At 46.2% G+C, this 21,033-nt stretch overlaps 1 protein-coding gene across 1 annotated transcript; it reads left to right on the top strand.

Annotated features, from left to right (window-relative positions):
- Positions 1 to 269: 269 nt before the first annotated feature.
- Positions 270 to 16,565, top strand: cerk (ceramide kinase). Its single transcript, XM_018729766.2, has 14 exons — positions 270 to 780; positions 6,464 to 6,595; positions 6,726 to 6,848; positions 7,371 to 7,496; positions 8,113 to 8,179; positions 8,458 to 8,603; positions 11,818 to 11,892; positions 12,202 to 12,354; positions 12,431 to 12,536; positions 12,898 to 12,980; positions 13,798 to 14,003; positions 14,517 to 14,725; positions 15,440 to 15,560; positions 16,406 to 16,565. Exons 1-13 carry the CDS (start codon positions 624 to 626, stop codon positions 15,525 to 15,527), a joined length of 1,671 nt encoding a protein of 556 aa, XP_018585282.2. The 5' UTR covers positions 270 to 623; the 3' UTR covers positions 15,528 to 15,560; positions 16,406 to 16,565.
- The last annotated feature ends 4,468 nt before the right edge of the window (positions 16,566 to 21,033 follow it).

Consider the following 21,033-nt stretch of genomic DNA (forward strand, 5'->3'; position numbering starts at 1 on the left):
ACACTCTGGTTTTTTTTTTTTTCCCCAAACTTTATTTAATAAAGCTACCAATAATACACACAACCAAAACAATACATTAAAAACCCACAATGAAACAAACCCCACTCTATCATTAAAAAGCATAAACAGAAAACCATAAACCGAACCAATGGCCCTATTATTCCCCAAAACGGTTGCCCACTGAACTACTAACACACGCAGTGGCAGCACTGCATTATGGGAGAGCCACAGCTCCACTCGCAGTCGCTACAAAGTATCTTATTTTCGAATGCAGTACTTATGATAGCGAATGGAGTGGATACTCGCTTGTGTTTCAGCAGAAGCGGAGCTTTTTCCTCACACGTGACACGTTGAAGAGTGTCGTACAGTGAGAAGGGGTCGGTAACACCTGGTGACGGAGCGGTGTGGACGGACGGACACACACACACACACACACACACACACCACGCTGTAAAGACACACCGAAGCGCTCCGCGCAGAGAAGTGCACGCGTTGCTGCTACCAGCGGTGACCAGGTGCGACCAGCGTGGGCAGGGCGGCTGCAGGATGCGAGGGACCCGTCACGTGTATTAGAGCGCGCGCTCGCGCTTCTCCTCTCGCCGCTCGCGGGTGAAGAGGCGGTCATGATGATGGAGCACGAGCGACCGGCGCTGTCTTCGCGCTTTGTCCTGAGAGTGGCCGTGTGCGAAGTGACCCTCAGCAGAGCCTCGCTCACCTGGACGGAACTGGGCACCGAGAAAGCGCGCGCGTCGGGAGCGCGCCGGGACGCCCCCAGGGCCGGTAAGAGTTACAGCGGGGCGGCGATGCACTTCGGGCAGGTAGCGGTGGGACAGGTGGAACACACTCACTCAGCACACTATCTATACACACTTCTGCACACGCGCTGCATCAAAGAATTTCCGGCCAAGCAAAAATATAATAATTATCGTTAAAGAAAATGTCTCTGTTCTCTCGATTTGATTTGCTTCATTTCTTGGAATAAGGCTAAGGCATTTAACAAAATCTTTATTTTACACCAGCATTTTATCTAGAATTGTGCAGTACTTTGAGCTCTTTAGCAGTGACACGTAGGTACTTTTACAGTTCATAGTGTTACAATAATTTACACAGTTTAAATTGTTACTTTTAAAGTTAGAAGGCAAGAGCATTTAATATTTATCAGAAGAGTCGGGGAGCTGCATACTCTTTTTCAGCGAAATGTTCCCTTTTTTTAATAAACTAATTAACCTCTCAGACCTTCAGAATGAAGCTCTATGACAAAAGATGTATGTATATGAATATTTAGGCTGTATATTTCAATAGTGGAATATGCCCTGATAAATGACACCATATCAGTTACTGTACCAATAAACTTCTTGAATGTGATAAGGGACCAGGGTGTGTGTGCTCTGACGTTCTGACCCTACATGACTTTTGATCTCTTCTCGACGCTCAGTGTGAGACCGGGTTTGTGGGTCAGCAGAAGGCCCTGCGCTACCCATGGAGGGACTGTGTAAATAAGTATAGTAAATGAATGGTAAGAATGGATGACCTGTTACACAAGCCATAGCCAGACTTGATGAGCGGGTTCGGATGGCTTCCAGTGTGGTTGGCGTGTTGTGCGTGACTTATTTATAGGTTGTCATGCACACAGTACATAATCCCATAGACCACCAGTGTGGTCTATGGGATTATGTACCGTATGCATGTGTATCTCTGCAGTCTGAGCTACAACTGCCAGTAATTGTCTGTTCTCTCACACACACACACACACACACACACACACACACACACACACACACACACACACACACACACACACACCATCTAAATCACTTGTCCCACACAGGGTCACGAGAGCCTAGCCCAACAGCACAGGGCAGAGGGCTGGAGGGGGAGGGGACACACCCAGAACAGGATGTCAATCCATCACAAGGCACCCCAAGCAGGACTTGAACCCTAGACCCACCAGAGAGCAGGACCCGGTCCAACCCACTGGGCCACCGCACCTCCTTTCCAAATATGTATTACACTTTCAATATCCATACTATGTAAATGTGTGAGTGAGTGTGTATGTGCACGGCTACTCTGGGATGGACCAGCCTCCTGCCCAGGGTGTACCACCACTCAGCCTTCCAAACAGTGATTCCAGGATAGGCTCTGGACCTCTGTGACTCTGACCTGGTCAAGTGGTTAATGAAAATGGATGGATGGATGGACTCCTTTTTTTTCTGGAAATTGCAGTAGATAATCAGTGCAAACATTCTGCATGTTACAGAGATGCATGTGTTGCGTACAGTGGTCTGCGTCACGAAGCCCTGGAAATAAAGCACAGCCTGTTCGCACAGTGTGACAATGCAAACTATTTATAAAAGGGTTAGGTGCTTTTGTTCCAGGAAAAAACAACAAGCACCTGCATTCTTCCCTTAACGCCACATCGCCTTATGGCCAAACAGGTACAGTCAGTCACGTGTTCTACGAGTTGTACGTTGGCACCAGAAGCAGATGGTGAAATAGACACAAGGAAAGTGTTTGGTTTCGATAAAACCTAATGTGAGTCTAGATGTGCTTTTCGATCGACAGGACTTTTCATCATCCTTCTTTTCGACAGCCTTAATAGCGTTCGTAGGTCGGAATCATTTTACAGTTCTTGGCCAGGTGCAAATCAGGGTGAATCTTTGGGTGATATAACAGATGAAGGCACCGCATGTCTGAGCCTGAACCTGCCGATCTGAAAGTTCGTGAGATCCTCACTGAAATTCCCATCAACTGATGCTGTCCTCAGATACTGTGTTTTAAAACATTTGATAAAAATACATGTGACTTGCGGTGCATGAGCTCAGAATGTTGCCTTATCTGCATTAACTTCCTTTTATATACTTTGTCAATATGCTGCTTACTTTTTTTGAATATTTATTATTGCTTCGATCCTTAGTCGTCAATTTATATTATACTGTAGAAGTTGGATACTACAAGGTACTACAGTAGGGCCACTCATGGTAATTTGAGGCAGCAGTCTTCAGCTTTCAAGTTTTGATTCTGGTTTTGGTTCTGATCCCTCCTTTTTCTTGACTGTGATCCACAACTCAGTCCTTTTTTTGTCTGTTATCAGAGACAAAGGCTTTGGTGTACTTGGCAAGTCAGCATTATGTAAAAATAAGTTGTCTACGTTCGATCTGACACCCAAACCTACATTTCCCCTAGTAGATAATTATATCTGCTCCAGTTCGTACCCCACCCCAGCCCACCGCACCCCTCATGACAGTCTCATGTGCCTGCATACACAGTGACATTGCATTTCCCAAAACTGTGCCTCACGAACCCCGTGACCCTGCAATGGACGATTGTTTACTGAGAATGGAAGGATGTGTGTCCTTCATAAATTTACCACATTCAGACCCTTGTTGTGAGCTGGGTCCCGGTCTCTGGCTGGTCGGGGGTTCGAGTCCTGCTTGGGGTGCCTTGTGACGGACTGGCATCCCGTCCTGGGTGTGTCACCTCCCCCTCCAGCCTTGCGCTCATGCTCCGGTTCGCCGCGGTTTCCGTGTGTGTGTGCGCACCTGACAGTATTTCCAGACCAATCTCATGAATCAGTGTGACATGCCAGTAAGGCAGATGTTTATCACAAAAGTCTAAAAATGGTCAACTGGCTTCCTCACTGGCATTTAGAGTGAATTCGTTCTACTTCTGCACAATTATTCCCAGTAACTTCTTATGCTGTTTTCATTGCTCTTTTTCCTACATTATGTACTTTGAAAATATTGTTGCACACAGTGCTCTGGGTTCATGGGGGGTGAAGTAGGACGCACAGGCAGCATTCGTAACAAATACTTTCTTAAACCCCAGCCCACAGGGAAATAATACACTTAGGCTACAGACTCAGCTTCTTCAAGGCCCTTTACTTCAAACCAGCCTGCTTAACACCCCCAGTCTTTTTCTTCTCATTAGCAAAGGCAGTTACCCCTTTATTTTGCCCATAAGTCCCCCCTGTGGTTGCACACTTCATTCACATTTTTCCCATAATGCAACTATTTATCATAAACGCACTCCCTGCTCGAACTTGAAGTAAAGCAAGTCATTACAATATCTTATCAGCAACAGAACTACAGTGCTGCTTGAAAGTATGTCAACCCAATAAGGATGGTAATTATTCTTGTGTAAAATATTTAAATAAACTCATTAAATATCATTGTCAAGTCTTTAAATTAACTTATAAGTTGATGATTATGATTTAAACACCTGATTCTACTTACCTGTTTGGTTTAACCAGTGCAGCTTGGGGTTCACTTACTTTTGCACCTGCACTACTTCCGTGTTTCCACTACACACATGATTTTCTCTAGAGAAACATATAGAATTGATCACACACACACACACACACACACACACATTTTCAGAACCGCTTGTCCCATACGGGGTCGCGGGGAACCGGAGCCTAACCCGGCAACACAGGGCGTAAGGCCGGAGGGGGAGGGGACACACCCAGGACGGGACGCCAGTCTGTCGCAATAGAATTGATCATTACACACCTATTATGTCACATGAGGAAGTTTGCTATCTGATAAAATTCACAGTAAATGATTCAACAACAAATATTTAGTATATATATTATATACCTTCCTCCTTACACTCAAAAAACACTAAAGTTTGTTGGGTAAGGAGTGAAAAAGCATACATTTCCAAATGTGCAAGAGCAGTTTTTATTATGAAAAATGCTGCTAGACCACGTAGACAGTACAGCCCAGCAACCTGAGGATCCATGTTGTGGTTTGGCTGTATCACCTCATGTTCAGGGACTTGCTGGTGTCAGAGTGATAAAGAAACCCAGCGCTCACTCCACCTACCAGCATTTTGAGGCTTTTTGCGCTCTTCTGCCTCGCATCCTCAAGTTGGTGGTGTATATAATAATAAATGTAATTAAACACAGAAGCCCAGAATAAAGCATAATGTACGGCTGAAAAAGTAAGCTGTCGCTGGTATTTATTTAGTGCTCTCTGAGATCATATAACACAAAAGAAGCAAAGAAATAATTTCAAACTGACTATGTTGTAATAAGAGGCACCTATCATGTGGCAATACTCATGACGGGCTTTAATAAAGCCTACATAAAGTGTAATAAAGGCTGTCTTGTGCAGCAGTTTTTTATAAACCCATCTACTCTTATGAAATTGTTGGTGCGATATAATCCAAGCTGAATGTCAAAAGGGTTCCACGCCCACGGAAGGAAGCCCTATTTATTAATAAAAGCCATTTAGGCCAAGGCATATTAATATTAAAACAATCTCGAATCATCATTAAAACAATCTTCCCATTCATTCATTCAAACACTCAGAGGGCCATACGCCACAGTAACGCAAAAGCAAAACAAACGTGGCAGTCTTCGAATAACAGAGATCAACATAAAGTGAGAAAAAGCACTTTTTGTTTTCTGCACTGTGAGGGAGTAGTGACACTGTTCTTGACAGCCTGTAACACTTCAAATTCTACAATTAATACAGTTTAATGTTAACGAAGGGCAATCTTCCTGAAGCTGCACGCATAGAATCCCTTAGTGGTCCATCACCATGGGGAAAACCAAAGATGACGATAATGTCAAAGCCTATTTTTTGCTGAAAAAAATGCACTTTTCCAAAAAAACTGTGTTTTTTGAAAAAATATTGTGTTAAAATAAAAGTGTATGGCTTACCCATGTTTAAGCACCATGCTTAAGATCCTGGTCATGGCCTACAAATGCATCAATAGAACTGCTCCTAGCTATTTACAAGACTCGATCAACCGCTACACCCCTTCACTCGTCTACTTCTGCTCGCTTGGTGGTCCCGCGCATGAAAAGTAAAGCGTGGAGGTTCTCGGTTCTGGCTTCGTTGTGGTAGAATGACCTCCCCCTCTCGCTCAGAACTGCTGAAACTCTGTCTACATTTAAGAAGGGTCTGAAAACGCAGCTCTTCCCAACTCACTTCGCCCAAGATCTCTCCAGCTCACGTATGGTGTAAATGTTCATGCACCGTGACTTCATGATCATCCCCAGATAAGCCTTTATACAGCCGCTACTCCTGTATTGCATGTAAATGTTTTTTAAAATTTCAAATTTTGCAGAAGGGTGATCAGGATTCCTCTATCCTATGTTTCATGCACCTACTCGAGCGATGAACATCAGTACATAAAGTGGAAAGAAACAAACTAAGTTTACTTTAGAATCACATGTCTGCAACTTTGTCTCTCTTCCTCCTAATGCAATGCACAAATTGTATTTTCTCTGAGATGTACATCGCTTTGGAGAAAAGCGTCTGCTAAACGAATAAATGTAAATGTAAGCTCAAAATATCACCCACTGCATGTGCCATTTCTGTTATATATTAATTTTTCATTAAGGGTGCCATTAATTCTGAAGTTGACTGTGAGCCCTCTCTACTGTAGATACACTACTGTATTGGGCAGAGGCAGCCGATTTCCATGAATCATCACTATTCCTCTGCTTCCACAGGGAACAACTGCGTGCCTGTGTGTGAAATCATAGCTGCTCAAGAGGCCGAAACTGCCATCCTGTCCATAAACAAAGGAAGTGGGCCAAGTATATCGCAGGAGCTCTTTAGGGCATACCCAAGTGCCTTCACAGGTACGGGGGCACACCTGTGCTGACACACCTCGAGTTCCTACCTCCACCTCCACAGAGGAGAGTCTGTTTACCACACTGGATTTCCCCACGGAGCCTCAGTGATGCCCGATCATTTGTTTTTCTTTATCAGTGTCCTACGTGGAGAGGGCATCTCACCACCGCTGGCGCACCAGCGATGTCACCTTCCGCTGCCCCAGTGCAGCCACGTGTCACCAGTGGGTCCAGACCATCAGGGAGCACCTCGTAATGCTGTGTAAGTACAACGTGCCTTCATTGTCTGGGAGGGAGGGTTCATATGAACCCTGAAAGGTCTTTTCTTCTGTACCATCCTATGGTGTTTTGTCTTCTCTGTCCCCTGAGTTCTATACCTGCCTGTCACTGTTGCTACTACAGCTATTTGCTGAGTTTACACAGTGTGGTCAATGAGATGGTATCTGGTACATTGCTACATGAATACCAGTTAGACGGTGTTCATCGGAGCCAGTGAAAAAGTCAGGCAAACGTTTGAATGTTTATACTGTCCGCTAGGCTGACTTTGCTCCTGTGATGCACTGTGATTTGGGTTTTACCCCACTGGGGGATTCGTAGTTATCCGAGGAAATCCCATTCTTCAGACTAGCGGTGGCTGTCAGCATTCTTCCTTATGAAGGACATAGCAAAGTTTGCGACTTTTTGGAGAAAGTGCGCGGAAGTTGTCCTGCGCCACGCTGCCCCTGCTAGGAGTCGGAGCGACACTCTCGATTGTTGGGATCAGCGAGCTCCCGTTGCCTTGCAGCTGGCCGGCCCATGCGTTTGCTGGTCTACATTAATCCTTACGGTGGGAAGCAGCAAGGGAAGCGGATTTACGAGCAGAGGGTGGCCCCACTCTTTGCCCGTGCCTCCATATCCACCCATGTGATTGGTGAGTCCCTGTCAACAGCGAGCATTAACATTTAAATGAAAAATGGGCCTTTATGGCCTACAAATTGATCCCTGTAGGCAAACGGCCCAGTCTGCTGAACACGCCTCGGAAAATGATTTTGTTTATTGCTTCATCTGTCAGCAAAATATTATGATGGAAGCTCTGATGGTCAATAAATGTAGTAATCCTAAGACGTCCATTATTTATTTGCATCTATGGAAGAGCGTGGACCCTACTAAGCGATAGTATCTTACGTTCGCATGTAAGCAGGACGTAGGAACATGGCCATTTCAGCAGTAGCTTCAGCAAATTCTTCAGCCATGTTACCATTTTATAAATGCATAGGGCTTACAGGTGGGCTGCTCTTGCTCATTGTTTCAGGTTACTTCTGGGGGTCATTGTTCATGGGGTCAAGTTGAGTGATGAGCAGCAGGAAAATGACCGTACCTTTAGAAAGCCTACTTGCATTATCCATTCAAACAATTAATGTAAAGTAGACTGAAGGATCACTAAAGTCGTGGTTTTAAAAATCCTATATTAAGTCACAATTAAGAGATGTTTTCTGGCCTGCAGTCACCGGTGGAGGAATCCACATATGACCAATTTGTTCCCACAGTAACCCAGTTTGCCGAACAGGCCAGAGACGAGTTGGCGAGCAGCGCTGACCTAGAGAAGTATGATGGGTGAGTACGGACCGTCGTGAGTTATACCAGGAGATCAAGCTCTCGGCGAAACCCGTTCGGATGGCAGCTAAAATCCTGACACTGGCGGATGACTGTTCTCAGTTGTCGAGAACTGATCGCCATTTCAAGGAACCGTAACTGAACTGGCAGCTCACCGACGGGCGGAAGACAAAGCTGTAGCGTGAATCTGAATACCACTCATACCACTTGAGGGGATTTTCAGCAGTATGTTTTTCTAATTCGGTGTGGTGAATGTGGGGCTGCTTTACCTGTCGCAGCGTGGTGTGCGTCGGGGGCGACGGCATGTTCAGCGAGGTCATACACGGCCTGATCGCTAGAACCCAGAGGGATGCGGGCCTTGACCAGAACTGTGCTGAGGGGAAGCTGGCGCCCTGCAGACTCCGGGTCGGTATCATCCCTGCAGGTGAATACTCCTACCAACACCTCAGCCAGACACTGAAAACACAGTGATTTAGTTATTTAGTCATCGGGCAACTTTTTTGTTCAAAGGCCGCAGCAATGTTTGTTGAGACTGATTTACTGTAATTTGCTCTAATTCACTAGTAATATTTACTGGAGCAATCTGTGCCATCTCCCTTGATCAAGAGTACTAGAGCAGGTGGTAGGAAAGCAACATTGGTCCAAACACACACACACACACACACACACACACACACACACACACACACACACACACACACACACACACACACACCATCTGAAACCGCTTGTCCCATACGGGGTCACGGGGAGCCGGAGCCTAACCCGGCAACACAGGACGTAAGGCTGGAGGGGGAGGGGACGCACCCAGGAGGGGACGCCAGTCCATCGCAAGGCACCCCAAGCGGGACTCGAACCCCAGACCCACCGGAGAGCAGGACCTGGTCCAGCCCACTGCACCCCCCACAACCTTGGTCCTTTGAGTGCAAATCTCACCTACTGCTGAGTGGCAGTAAACATTTCAAGGCAGGGAACACTTACGGCTCTTTGTCGTCCAGTACCGCATTAGGACGTTCCTCCTCAACAGTGAGGTACAGTTTTGTTGTGCTTGTCATTATTATTGATGCTGTTATTCATGTATTATTCATATTATGATTTATTGCTTATTTTAGTGATTCCATATACGATGAATAATTACCTTATATGTAGTTACCGCCATGGCAACAGTATTTGTCACAACAATGAAGAAATTTGCATTTAAAATTCTCTGCTTGGGATGCAAATGCCGTCAACTGCATTTGAGGGCACGCTTGAAAATGAAGCCTATAATCACGAGCTATCATCAAGGCATCAAGCTGTCATCATTTTCGGCCGGAAGATTAGCTCAGTAACTGAAGCCGGTCCTGGGAAGAATTTGTTTTACAGTGTTTGGAACTACAGGATGCTGGAAAAGCTACGGCACATACACAGAATGGAAAACATACCCAGTAACTGTGTCCGCGCATGTCTGCGTGTGTGTGTGTGTGTGTGTGTGTGTGTGTGTGTGTGTGTGTGTGAGAAACTAGGTGGGCTCTTAATGTCGTCAAAGAGACACTGGGTGGGTGTTCCACATTTTAAAAAAATCACAGCTGACAATACATTTGTTGAACATTAGCTACAGCAATGTTAAATTATGATCATATTCCTCACTGAAAGGAACGCCACGGTTTCCATAACAACGTCGCGGCCCTGTCACTTAAGAAAATGGCCAGGGAGGCATGGAGGGGCCATCATTCAAAATTCCTTTCCATTATGCATGCGGTGTCCCATTTTTAAATCACTGTAAATAGGAGAAACATGGAATAAATTGGATAAGTTGATTTGCTGCCATCGCTGGCGATTTCAGACACAGCCTCTGTGTGTGTGTGTGTGTGTGTGTGTGGTGTTCCCTTCAGCCATGCAGTAATAGAGCCGTCCAAACATTTAATGCGTTTTCGGTCGCACTTTGCTGCCGGTTCGTCCGCTCACCTGAGATCGTAAATGACTCCAGCAAGGGGTCTCGGTTTCTCAGCCTTGACAAAGTGTTCCTTCTTTACTTTTATTGTGTAACATGCATTATGTCCCGACAGTTCTGCCAGGAAGGTGTCATTTCGTTACCGTGAGCCTTATCACGCTGGAGAACGCCGCCTGACTCACGTCCCAAATTAATCAATTTTACACATCAAGAAAGGGCAGAAATAAAGTTTGAAAGTCAGAAAGTAGCTGGCAGTTTAGCAGAGTAGCCATGCTTTGTAGTACACCGTGACAGCTAAATGAATTGATTTCTTTCAGTTCTGACAGCTAGAAGACCGACTTTGCGAATGGCTGGTTGAAACGTTCACTTTTGTGTCCTCTTTTGTTTTATTTAGTACGAATCCGTTGTACGCAGCGGGTTTGGCCGGGTCCCGCTCTCCGGCGGGTCTGGGGTTCGAGTCCCGCTTGGGGTGCCTTGCGATGGGCTGGCGTCCCGTCCTGGGTGCGTCCCCTCCCCCTCCGGCCCCACACCCCGTGATACACACCGGGTTAGGCTCCGGTTCACCGCGACCCCGAAAGGGACAAGCGGTTCAGAAAGTGTGTGTGTGTGAATCCCTTGTAGTCCGCTTTGTCTTTGACATCGTCAAGGAAATCTGTTATTCCGGCAATTTTAAAGCAGCCTTTAGCGCCGTACAGTTACTGCAGTTTTTAAACGGCGTTCATTAAAGAGCAGTACGGCATTCAGACGCTGCACTGGGACTCGAGACAGATGGTCCCGGAGAGTAAAAACAGATGCCAAGTTCCTGCTTTGTAATGAAGTGTCGAGTACCTTGTCACGGCGGCGTAAGCTTTAATAACAGGTTGTGGCAGGTTATTGACAGGTCAGCGCTGCTGAAGTCTTTCCACAGCCCGTCTAGTTATGTTTTATCACAATGCTATTTATAGCCTGAGCGCAGAGTCCGTGATGACAGGGTCATAAAGTGCCTCTTTCTATCGTATGTCTGATCAGAGCACCTCCCCTTATTTATCTCCTCTTCTTGTCCTCCTGCCAGCAGCCGAGCTCGTCGTCTTACGTCCCGGCGCAGGGTGCGAGTTTCTCGATCGGAGAAGGACAAGCATGTGTTACAAACCGGTTCCGACACGGTTTTGCCTCGGTTTCCTACAATAAGGCCGGAAACACGGCAGACGGCACCGAGAGGACAGAGAAACCAAAGGCCGCGTTTAGAGTCGGCGAACGTCATTTTCGAGCGTCGTTTTCAAAGTGCTAAAATGGACACGCCCACCTCCGGGATCGGCCGCACCTCATTAAGCGATGAGGGTGAGGCGTGGCCGTAGAAATCAGCGCAAATGGGCTTAACGGTAGCTTTATACTTTTTCATTAAACCTTCAAAGTCAGCCCTGTACTGCCTCGCAGCTCGTGACTCGCCGAAGCTGACATGCCGCAGCTACGCGATACGATCGTTTGTCCGTTTACGCACTGGGGTAACGTTTTCACTGGAGCGGTTCGCCGGTAAGTGCTTTATTCAAGGGTCCTACGGCAGGAGGTGGAATTAACACCCGGCTTCTTTCGAGCGCGAGGCAGCGGCTCGATACGCTGCGCTACCTGCCGCCCCCTTCAAGCACAATAGAACTTGTTTAGAGGTGTCCCTCGTGTGGCGTTTAACGTACTGTACCAGCGCTGACGTGTAAATCATCTCGTACTACAGGGTCAACCGACTGCATTTGCTACGCATCGGTGGGCACCAACGATCCTGTGACTTCTGCCTTACACATCATTTTGGGTGAGTCGTCTTATCCAGACGGGAGGAGACGAATGTTGGGCGCGGGGCATACATCGGAGGGTCTTGACTCGGCACTCATCGGCGCTCAGAGCCACTCGTGTTGAGCATAGTGTAAAGAGAGACACAGATTACGGGGCGTTATCTTTATTTTGTCTTACCCTACGCAACCTTGTGTTCCTGGCTCGGCCAAATGTAAGCCACGTACAGCATATAGCGGCACCTTACGTATGGAAATGCATCATCCTTGTGGCAGGGGCCATTACTAACCGTGCTCCATGCCAACGCACTCCTTGCTCAACATCTCCACAGGGGACTCCCAGCCTATGGATGTCTGCTCAGTCCACCGCAACGACAAGCTCCTCAGGTACTCCGCGTCCTTGCTTGGGTACGGTTTCTACGGCGATGTGTTGGCAGACAGCGAGACGAAACGGTGGATGGGCCCGGCTCGCTACAGCTTCTCGGGTAAATTCAATTACCGGCAGCCGAATGCCTTTCCCGTCTTGTCCGTCGCTAACATCCAACGTGGTTGTCTCTTCAGGTTTGAAGACGTTTCTCTCACATCACTTATATGAAGGAACAGTATCTTTTCTACCAGCTACCGACATCCTGGGGAGTCCAAGAGATAAGACGAGGTGTAGAGCAGGGTAAATTCCACCACTTCGGCTTACGTTCCACTCCTACAGATTACATTTCAGATTAACATCTTTCTGCTCAACGGGGTTTGTTACTCCTTGACAGTATTTGTGTTCCTGGTAATAAGGACATTTTGTACTATGTAACTAACAGGAGGGGCCTCGAGGTTCAGAAGGTTTACTTGAAATATGACGTGGAAAACAACTGTAGTGCAGTGCTGGATGCAGCCATTACCACCGGTACAAGTAGACCCTGTCATGTTCTACACGGTGACCTTAAAGAACCACCGCTCCTGCCTGACACCTGGAGGAAGCCGGCGAAGCTCAGGCGTGACTCCGACCCTGCTAACCCTCCATTTTCCATTTGGCCCAGGTGCCGCCTTTGTCGGCACGACGGGCAGCTCGCTTCGGAAGACAGACAGGTCTGCAGGACAGATGAGGACATCGCTGAGAAAGGTGCGGAAACAATATCCGTTTGAATTTTTTCCTGCACGAACCCTTTTCCAGATCGGCAGCCCTTGGCACCTTGTCGCAGGCCCCGCAAACAATCGCACGCGTCGTCTCGGGGGACGAGCATAGTTATTTCCCCAGCTGTCCCCCGAGCCCGTCCCCTCATCTATTAGCGTTGTGCCAAGCAGCAGGAGCCAAGCAGCTGATAACATGGGGGATCCCTCCTCCATCAGACTGTGACATGGTACATTATCTCTCCCACACGGCGCCTGCTGTGTGAGCCGTCGTCTTTGGGGAGCATCACACCAGCGCCATAAACATTATTTGTGGCCGCTTATGCTAAGCAACAGATAAGTTGTGTTTACTGAAAACAACAGATCGCCCCCTCCCGATCCCTAATTGGCAGCTTCGCATGCTAATTTATTGCGCTCATCTCATCTTTGGTTGCAGATACGGTTCCCAGGGGATCATGGGAAAAGGGTCATTTTAATTGGGGAGACTGCCCCACTGCCAAACTCAGCTTCTGCCCCCCCCCCCCCCCCAAGCCCGATGAATGAGACACACCATCACTGCTCGTTCAGAATAGAAATATCACAAGTATGAATGCAGCTGGGCGACACACTGGCAGCTCCCATGCAAACGAGCTTCCCAAAATGCAAACAAGTCATTTGAAATGCCTGTTGCTCATGGCCTGGTTAAATACGATTAATTTTCAATACAGAATAACAAACGATGCATTTCACCTCTCCATTCTTTTATTTGTAACTTGTTTAAAGTAAAACTTGGAGCTGCTGAAAGATACATTCACGCGTATTCACGGCAGAGCACCAGGACAAGTGGCAGGTGGTCCACGGAAAGTTCCGGGCCATCAATGCCGCCACCATGAGCTGCGCCTGCCCCCGCAGCCCGGAAGGGCTCTCGCCGGCTGCTCACCTAGCTGACGGCACCACGGACCTCATCCTCGTCCACCGCTGCTCCCGCCTGGGCTTCCTGTGCCACCTGCTGTGCCACACTAACCGGAAGGACCAGGTGTGGACTCTTAATATACTACTGTACTACTAATATACTATGAATCTGTGCACTTAATATACGTTGAGGTGGACGGACGTGATGCCGCAACCGTGTTTCTGCGATTAAGAGCGCTGTGTTCTTGCAGACAGACAGATTTTGTTACTCTAAATGCTGGGAACCGGGACTCTGGTTATTGGTAAGGTTGCAGTCACGATACACTTTACATTAATGGGTACCAAGACGACACATTCATGTCGTTGCTGTCATTTCACTGCCTCACTGATTATTTTATGTAAAGCAACTTACAATTTTACCCCTTTATAGAGAGAAATATTTTTGCAGAAGCAGTTTAAGCATTTGAAAGTCCAACATCAGGTTCCCTCCTGGGACTTCCACCTGCAGCCTTACTGGTGACAGTCCGGTGTGCTAAAGCATTGTCCTACCTGCCGTAGAGAGCAAGCGTGACTGTACAGTGGCCTCTGTAAGACCTACGGGTACGAAAATGGTGAAAGCCTTCCAACCCACCCACAGTTTGACATGGACTTTGTGGAGGTGCACCGCGTGCGCAGCTTCCGCTTCACGCCCAAGCATGGAGTGAGCCGTCCAGAACCGGAGAAAAAGCACAACTCAAAGAAGGTCTTGCAACAGATGTGTAGGGACCACCCAGCCTGCAGCGTCCCCTTCAACAGCAGCTGGAGCTGCGATGGGGAGATCCTTCACCATGCTGCCATTGAAGTCAGGTTAGGGTGCTTTGTGTGTGTGTGTGTGTGTGTGTGTGTGTGTGTGTGTGTGTGTGTGTGTAAATATGTGGATTTCAAAACACTTCTACTCCTTCTTCCCAGAGACAGGATAAAACCAGGTACTGCTTATTGAGCTTTTTGCCTTGCTTTATGCCTTATCCTCCTCATGTTCTGTACGGATGGTGGGTCGCATCAACAGTGATTTAGTTGCGTGTGGCTGGAGGAATCTCCATATCTTGGCTCTTGAATCCATCATTTGTTTAATGTGTCATTGTAACCAATCTGTGAATTGTACTTGTGTCAATGATGCATGGCTTTGTAGCATTCTTAATTTAATAGCTCTCATGCTGTTAAAAGCCTACATCCATTTAATTAAAAATAAATCCATTAATTTATTGCTTTTCCCACTCCTGTAATTGTTCTTGATGCTGGTCAGCAAATAAAGTTGCTTGTTGGGATAACTAATAATTAGAGTGACTACAAAAAAGGGCAATCTTGCTTGTAGAACATCCTCTGACATACCCTCTGTTTACACTCCTCGATGCTATAATGCATTTTAATGTCATTCTGCATAACTACTCCCCGCTTCAGCACTCGTGTCTCGTTCCGTGTGATCAAACACACAAAAAGACCCACTTGAGCGTGGAAGCTGAACGCCTGTGACTGCAGCGGAGAATACGGACAGACGTGTTCTGACCGTCTCTGTGGCCGTAGGGTGCACTGCGGGTTGATCCAGCTGTTCGCAAGAGGGATTGAGGATCGGTCACCAGCCGAGCAGCTATCCGGCCCCCGCGCAACCTAAACCATGTTTCCGGCAACTTCCGATGGATTACAGGTGATTCATGAGCCCTGCATCCTCCATGTGTGCGTCTGTTACAGATTTTTTTTATATAAAGCCCATCCTCAAAACAGTGGACAATAGGAGGGACAGTGTCCATATCTCTGAAAATCTGTTCTTCCCAACATTTCATATACTACGTACATGTCTGTTTATACAGTATATGCACACACACATATTTATGTCGCTATACGCAATATTTTATTACATGAAAATATTTGCATTTTCTTGAAAAAAAACACACACACACACACACACACTTTCTGAACCGCTTATCCTATACAGGGTCACGGGGAGCTAGAGCCTAAGCCAGCAACACAAGGCACAAGGCTGGAGGGGGAGGGGACACACCCAGGACGGGACACCAGTCTGTCGCAAGGCACCCCAAGTGGGACTCGAACCCCAGACCTACCCTAGAGCAGGCCCTGGTCCAGCCCACTGGGCCACCACACTCCCCTCGCAAGTCACATGACAAAAATTAAATTTAAATAACACAAGCACTAATTCCAGGCACTGAGAAACACATGCAAACAAGTGCCTGCTGGGTTAGGGTTTGGGTTGCTCCCGGTAGTTGATGTAAAGCACCAGCTGTGATAGGTCCCAAGGCCCATTTTGCAGAACTGTGCATACTCAGACACATATGTGCATATGTACATTTATATATATTTTTGTGTATTTTTATTGTGTTAAATGCCTCTCTGTGTCTTTTGCTTTTTTCCTTAATTATTTTAAAAAAAAAATTATATTTTTCGGCCGCAGTCTGTTCCCAAAATCCATTGTTCCGCGGTTGGGCTGTATAGCAATTCTTCCTACAGCTGTCAAGTCCGAATGTGGTTTTTCAGGCACACGGAGCTGACCACCACCCCCTGCATAGTGGGACGGATACGCCTTTGTGCAGATTCAGCCCTTACTTCTGCATTCAGCTCCCGTGACTGCGCTTGTGCTTCTATCTCGGGTCCAAGAATTAAAGCAGAGATTTAAGGATCAAGTGATCCTCGGAAATCACCGCAGAGTTTGCGTTGTGAACATGTTTTATTTATTAAAAGCTTTTGATACTTCTGTAATACTGGAAATAAAAGCTTTATTGTTAAAGCTGTGGCAGATCTCTGTGTTACTAATGAGAAATTATTAAAGCAGTGTATGATGGGGAAAAACCCAGGAGGATTCACAGATACCAGGAACATGGAGGAGCAGGTTATTTGTAATGTAATATTGTGATGCTGTGAATGACCGTAGACCAAACCAGTACAGCTGACACACCCGTTCCTGTTAAGCAAGCGGCATAATCAACGGAAAATTTAAGTGATTCTGTATTGTATTCCTCTGTTCTCCCACCAAACCTTCATCATCATTCTTTCCTACAGAGAATGTTCACAGTGGCAGTACTGTGAATGCAGTACCGTGATTGAGCTGCCATAGCCCGTGATCAGGCTGACCCCGGAAAGGTCTGGTGTCTCTAGGCTTCTGCTCCAGCCAGACCTTTCAAGTCATGAGAGCCGTTCTTATTTTTTGCCCTCATTTCAAGTCACTTCTCCCATTGGGGGGATTGGTTGGCTCCCTGGGGTCTGAGTAGTGCAGCTGAGCATTTAACAGCTCTTCTACGTGGCCCATGGGAATGCTTTTCCTGTTGTATTTTCTTCTAAGGGCTCATTTTCTGTTCTTTTATTGGTTTTATTATTGTACAGTTGACAGTTACTGCAGCTTACCCTTAGCCTAGGAAAGTCAGGTCTCTGCAGATTATTTCCAGAATATTCAAATGTTTCAAAGGTTCTCACCAAAGACTACCAGTCAAAGACTTTATTTTTTGAGTTTTATAGAACAGCCCTCATATGTACAACTAAGCAGACAAATATCACGCAAGGACAATGCAGACACGCACATCCAGTGTTTCTCAGTACGTGTGTTGCAACGGCTCGGACGCTGCCTGCCCCGTATGTCACCGTGGGACTGGTTGCACTGGGAGAAATGGAGGGATGGAGGCTGCTCCAGGGCATGGTGTCAAATGAGCCAAAAAAAAAAAAAAAAAAAACACACTAGGACTCTGTATCTCAGGGGCGGTTCTGTAGCCTGGAGCCCAGATCCCAGACCGCCTGCAGTTCTGGACGACAACGGTCTGAGCAGCATGCCAAGCGGTAGTCCAACAGATGCTTCGCTCCAAAGCCAAGATCCTGTCGCACAGCAATATTGCAGCATCACACCGATGTGTGTAGCAACACCACTCTCCATATGGGAGCTAAATTCTCCAATGTTTCCAGCATCGCTGAGGGCCGATTTCTGTCCGACCTCTTCAGAAGGTGCGCTATAATCTGATTTTAATCCTAAATGTACTACACCGACACAAAGACAATTAAGAACAGTACGTATGGGTCAGGAATAGAACTGTAATAGAAAGCCTAACAACAAAAATATATTGTTTGACATCTGTACTGGAGCAAATATGAAACATTGACGGGCCGCAGACAAAGGAAGAGTATTGCAGATAGGCTTGTATACGTCAGTGAGTGTTATCATCTGTGACTATCCACCTTCTCCTACTGCTCCCCCACCTGTCCCAGCCTTGTCATCAGCGTTCATCAGGGAGGAGGACACAGGTCAAGTCCATCAGCAGGATGAAAAACGGCACGGTGCAGCGAGACAGAAGCACCCTCCCTAAATCACAGCAATTTACAAGGCAGCCCCATACCCTTGAACTGCAGTGTCCACTTTTATCCATGATGCCCACACCAAACTCAGTGGCCAAGAACAGAAGAGTCTCATTACCAGCCTTGCCAGCCCGGGTTGTTCCCGGGAGAACAGTGACTGGACAACGTATTCACCAGCACACTCTTCTTCAGCAGTACTTCCTCCTGACTCATTCACTTGTTTTTTCATTAATTCATTTTTTCCCCCTTTTCATTCATTCATTTTGTCTAGCTCTTGCTTTTATACTAATCATATAATTTTTGTAGGCTAATACACCTGGATCCTTTATTAGAGCAATTAGGGATGTGCACCAAGGGCTAACGGCATACAGCAGGGCTCCACGGAGAACTTGAACCAATGACTTTCACATCGCAAGTCTATGTCCTTAACCTGTTTTTACTGCCTGCTGCCCTACCTGTTACCCCCTGTTTATAATTATACATGCATTGTTCAGTTCCCCATCTGTCCCTCAGTGAGTGGTCGCATTCATCTGTGCAGATGCAGTCAGGCTGAAGAGCAGCTGACCTTGCTCGATTAACTTCGAGGTGACTGACAAGGTGACATGTCCATAAGGGGAGGAGAATGGGTGAGGGTACTACAAATCACTTTAAAAAACATGGGTGCCAAAGTTAAAACAACTTGCATCACTGTCCATAGCAGCTGAGAGAAACAGGGCAGCAGCATCAACCCTTGGGGGAAGAAAAAACACAGGAACATTAGTAGAACCTAATTCTCAGAGTGCTTCTGCCCTGGCAGTCTGGGGGGGGTTCCATTAACACTTTTGAGGTTCAGAATGATCACCGGTTGGCTCATTGTTGGATAAACATTGTGATGTTTAGTCGTGAACAATCTAGTCCTAGGTTCATGTCATCTTCATCATTGCCATCAAATGATTGCCAGCTTGTAGATCTTGGAAGCACTTTTGCATTGTTCAAACGTAACATTGCAAGTCACCTTGGACTCTGAGAAAACTTTTCTGTCGCAGTCATTTTTACAAGTGAAACTCCATTACAAATTCAATTTTCCATTCATCTGTGCAGAAAATACACCACAAGGCTTCTCAGAGACTTGCGCTTCATGGGAAAGCAGCAAGCAACACGCTATATGCTTTAGACAGATTGTCTTACACAGCTCTGCATTATGACCATAGCGTAAGATACTTCGAAGACAGTCGTGTTAACATAAATATCGCACACGAATGTGCTTGTCCTCGTAAATACGAGTTTGGTCAAAAAGACCTTTCAGCGAACAAGCGCAGATCCCTCGGAAAACGATAAAGAAGATGGCAAATACTTCAGTTGGTTTATCATACAGTGTATATGTATATAAACTGGATGAAAGGTATAAATTCTGTTCAACTGACTTCGCTTTGCACAAAGCAGAGTGTTTAGTCTCTGTCAAGTTGCAGGCTATATTAACACTGGCCATACGTTACACTGCTATCTAATCCAGTGTGACAATGACAATAGGCAATTTCACAAAGTAAATTTCATTCTCTCCCTCTTGCCCATGCTTCAGTGTTTATTTATTGCTATATTTCACGCCTTGCGGTGAAAAATCGCACCAAGAGCTGGCTTCGCTCTTGCCGTCTTCTCCCTGGGAACATTAAGGAGTAGAGAAAACCAAACAGCTGTTTCCAGCTCTCAGACAGCTGTTCATAGAGCCTCATTCATTCCGAGAGCAAATACGCCTGTCCAGCACCTTCAGGTGAACCTGCATGTGAGCATCATCCGGTCATGTGGTCCCAGATATATCTGCTGATGTTTTTGAGTTGTCCGTGAAATAGAAAAATGGCTTAACGTGATCGATTTCAGCTACTAAGATACAACTTAAGGGGCTTCCTCAACTTACTGCCTCTGATAAGCTGTTAATATTCAGTTAAATCAGAAGCACCTATGGCTTATGTACTGGCCAAAATTAACCATTAACGGCAGCAAAGTAAGATAGGGGAAGTTACTCAGTTTAGTGAGTTTCAACAAAATAAAGAAATCCGTAACACGTCCTAACAACCTCCACTTTAACTTCTGAAGCTGAAAGTAAACCTGGTGGTGAAATTCAACATATCAGACTAAATCAGCGGTAAACCACTGGAGGTTTATGTCCTCATTTGCAAAGAAAATTGATGAGAAGAGTTAAAATTCCAGAATTCCAATGGAGGAAAGAAAGTTTCATTAGCAACCTGCCTGGCTTGTCTAGGTACCTTGAGGAATGATTTCCAGAAGTCACAATTCAGCAAGTGCTTCTCCAAAGAACCTATGGCAGAGCTGACTCTATATAAATTAACAAATTAATTAATTAATAAAACTATGTGAAACTGCTGGATAGTAAAACCCACACAAGGAACTCTGAGATGCAGATAATTCATGTACTAATACAAGCCAGTTTGGTGCTGATTTCTAAAGTTTGTTTCAGACAAGACTATCCATGCTCTCTTGGGATAGTCCAGTCCTCTGCTCAAAGAGCCATTGATATTTGTTGGACCACCCATTCAAAGTTATCAAATAATGTTTATCTGACAAACGTGGTAGAATTGACAATGCTAAATCATGTCACGCAACTGTCAACCAGTTAACTGCTCACACAAATCTAGTCAACTGAGAAAAGCCAATACCACACTCAGGAGGTCAGTGGCTTTGAGAGAAGAAGGTTCATCAAGGCTGTGGCAAGGCAATAAAGCAACGAGATGTGTTTGTGCTGTGATGGCATGTCAACGGACCATGTTCATCCAATTTGGAGCTGTATCATGGAGGCCTCAATCAATGGAATTATGAAAATGTACAGGATCCTA

The sequence above is a fragment of the Scleropages formosus genome, chromosome 21 (assembly GCF_900964775.1).
Source record: "Scleropages formosus chromosome 21, fSclFor1.1, whole genome shotgun sequence".
NCBI classification, from domain to species: domain Eukaryota; kingdom Metazoa; phylum Chordata; class Actinopteri; order Osteoglossiformes; family Osteoglossidae; genus Scleropages; species Scleropages formosus.

Bases quoted from the DNA above. Each gene is read 5' to 3' on its own strand.
- cerk (XM_018729766.2), top strand. From the start codon at position 624: ATGATGATGGAGCACGAGCGACCGGCGCTGTCTTCGCGCTTTGTCCTG. The intron at 6,596-6,725 runs GTACGGGGGCAC...TTTCTTTATCAG, and splicing joins ATACCCAAGTGCCTTCACAG to TGTCCTACGTGGAGAGGGCA. The intron at 14,004-14,516 runs GTGTGGACTCTT...ACCCACCCACAG, and splicing joins ACACTAACCGGAAGGACCAG to TTTGACATGGACTTTGTGGA.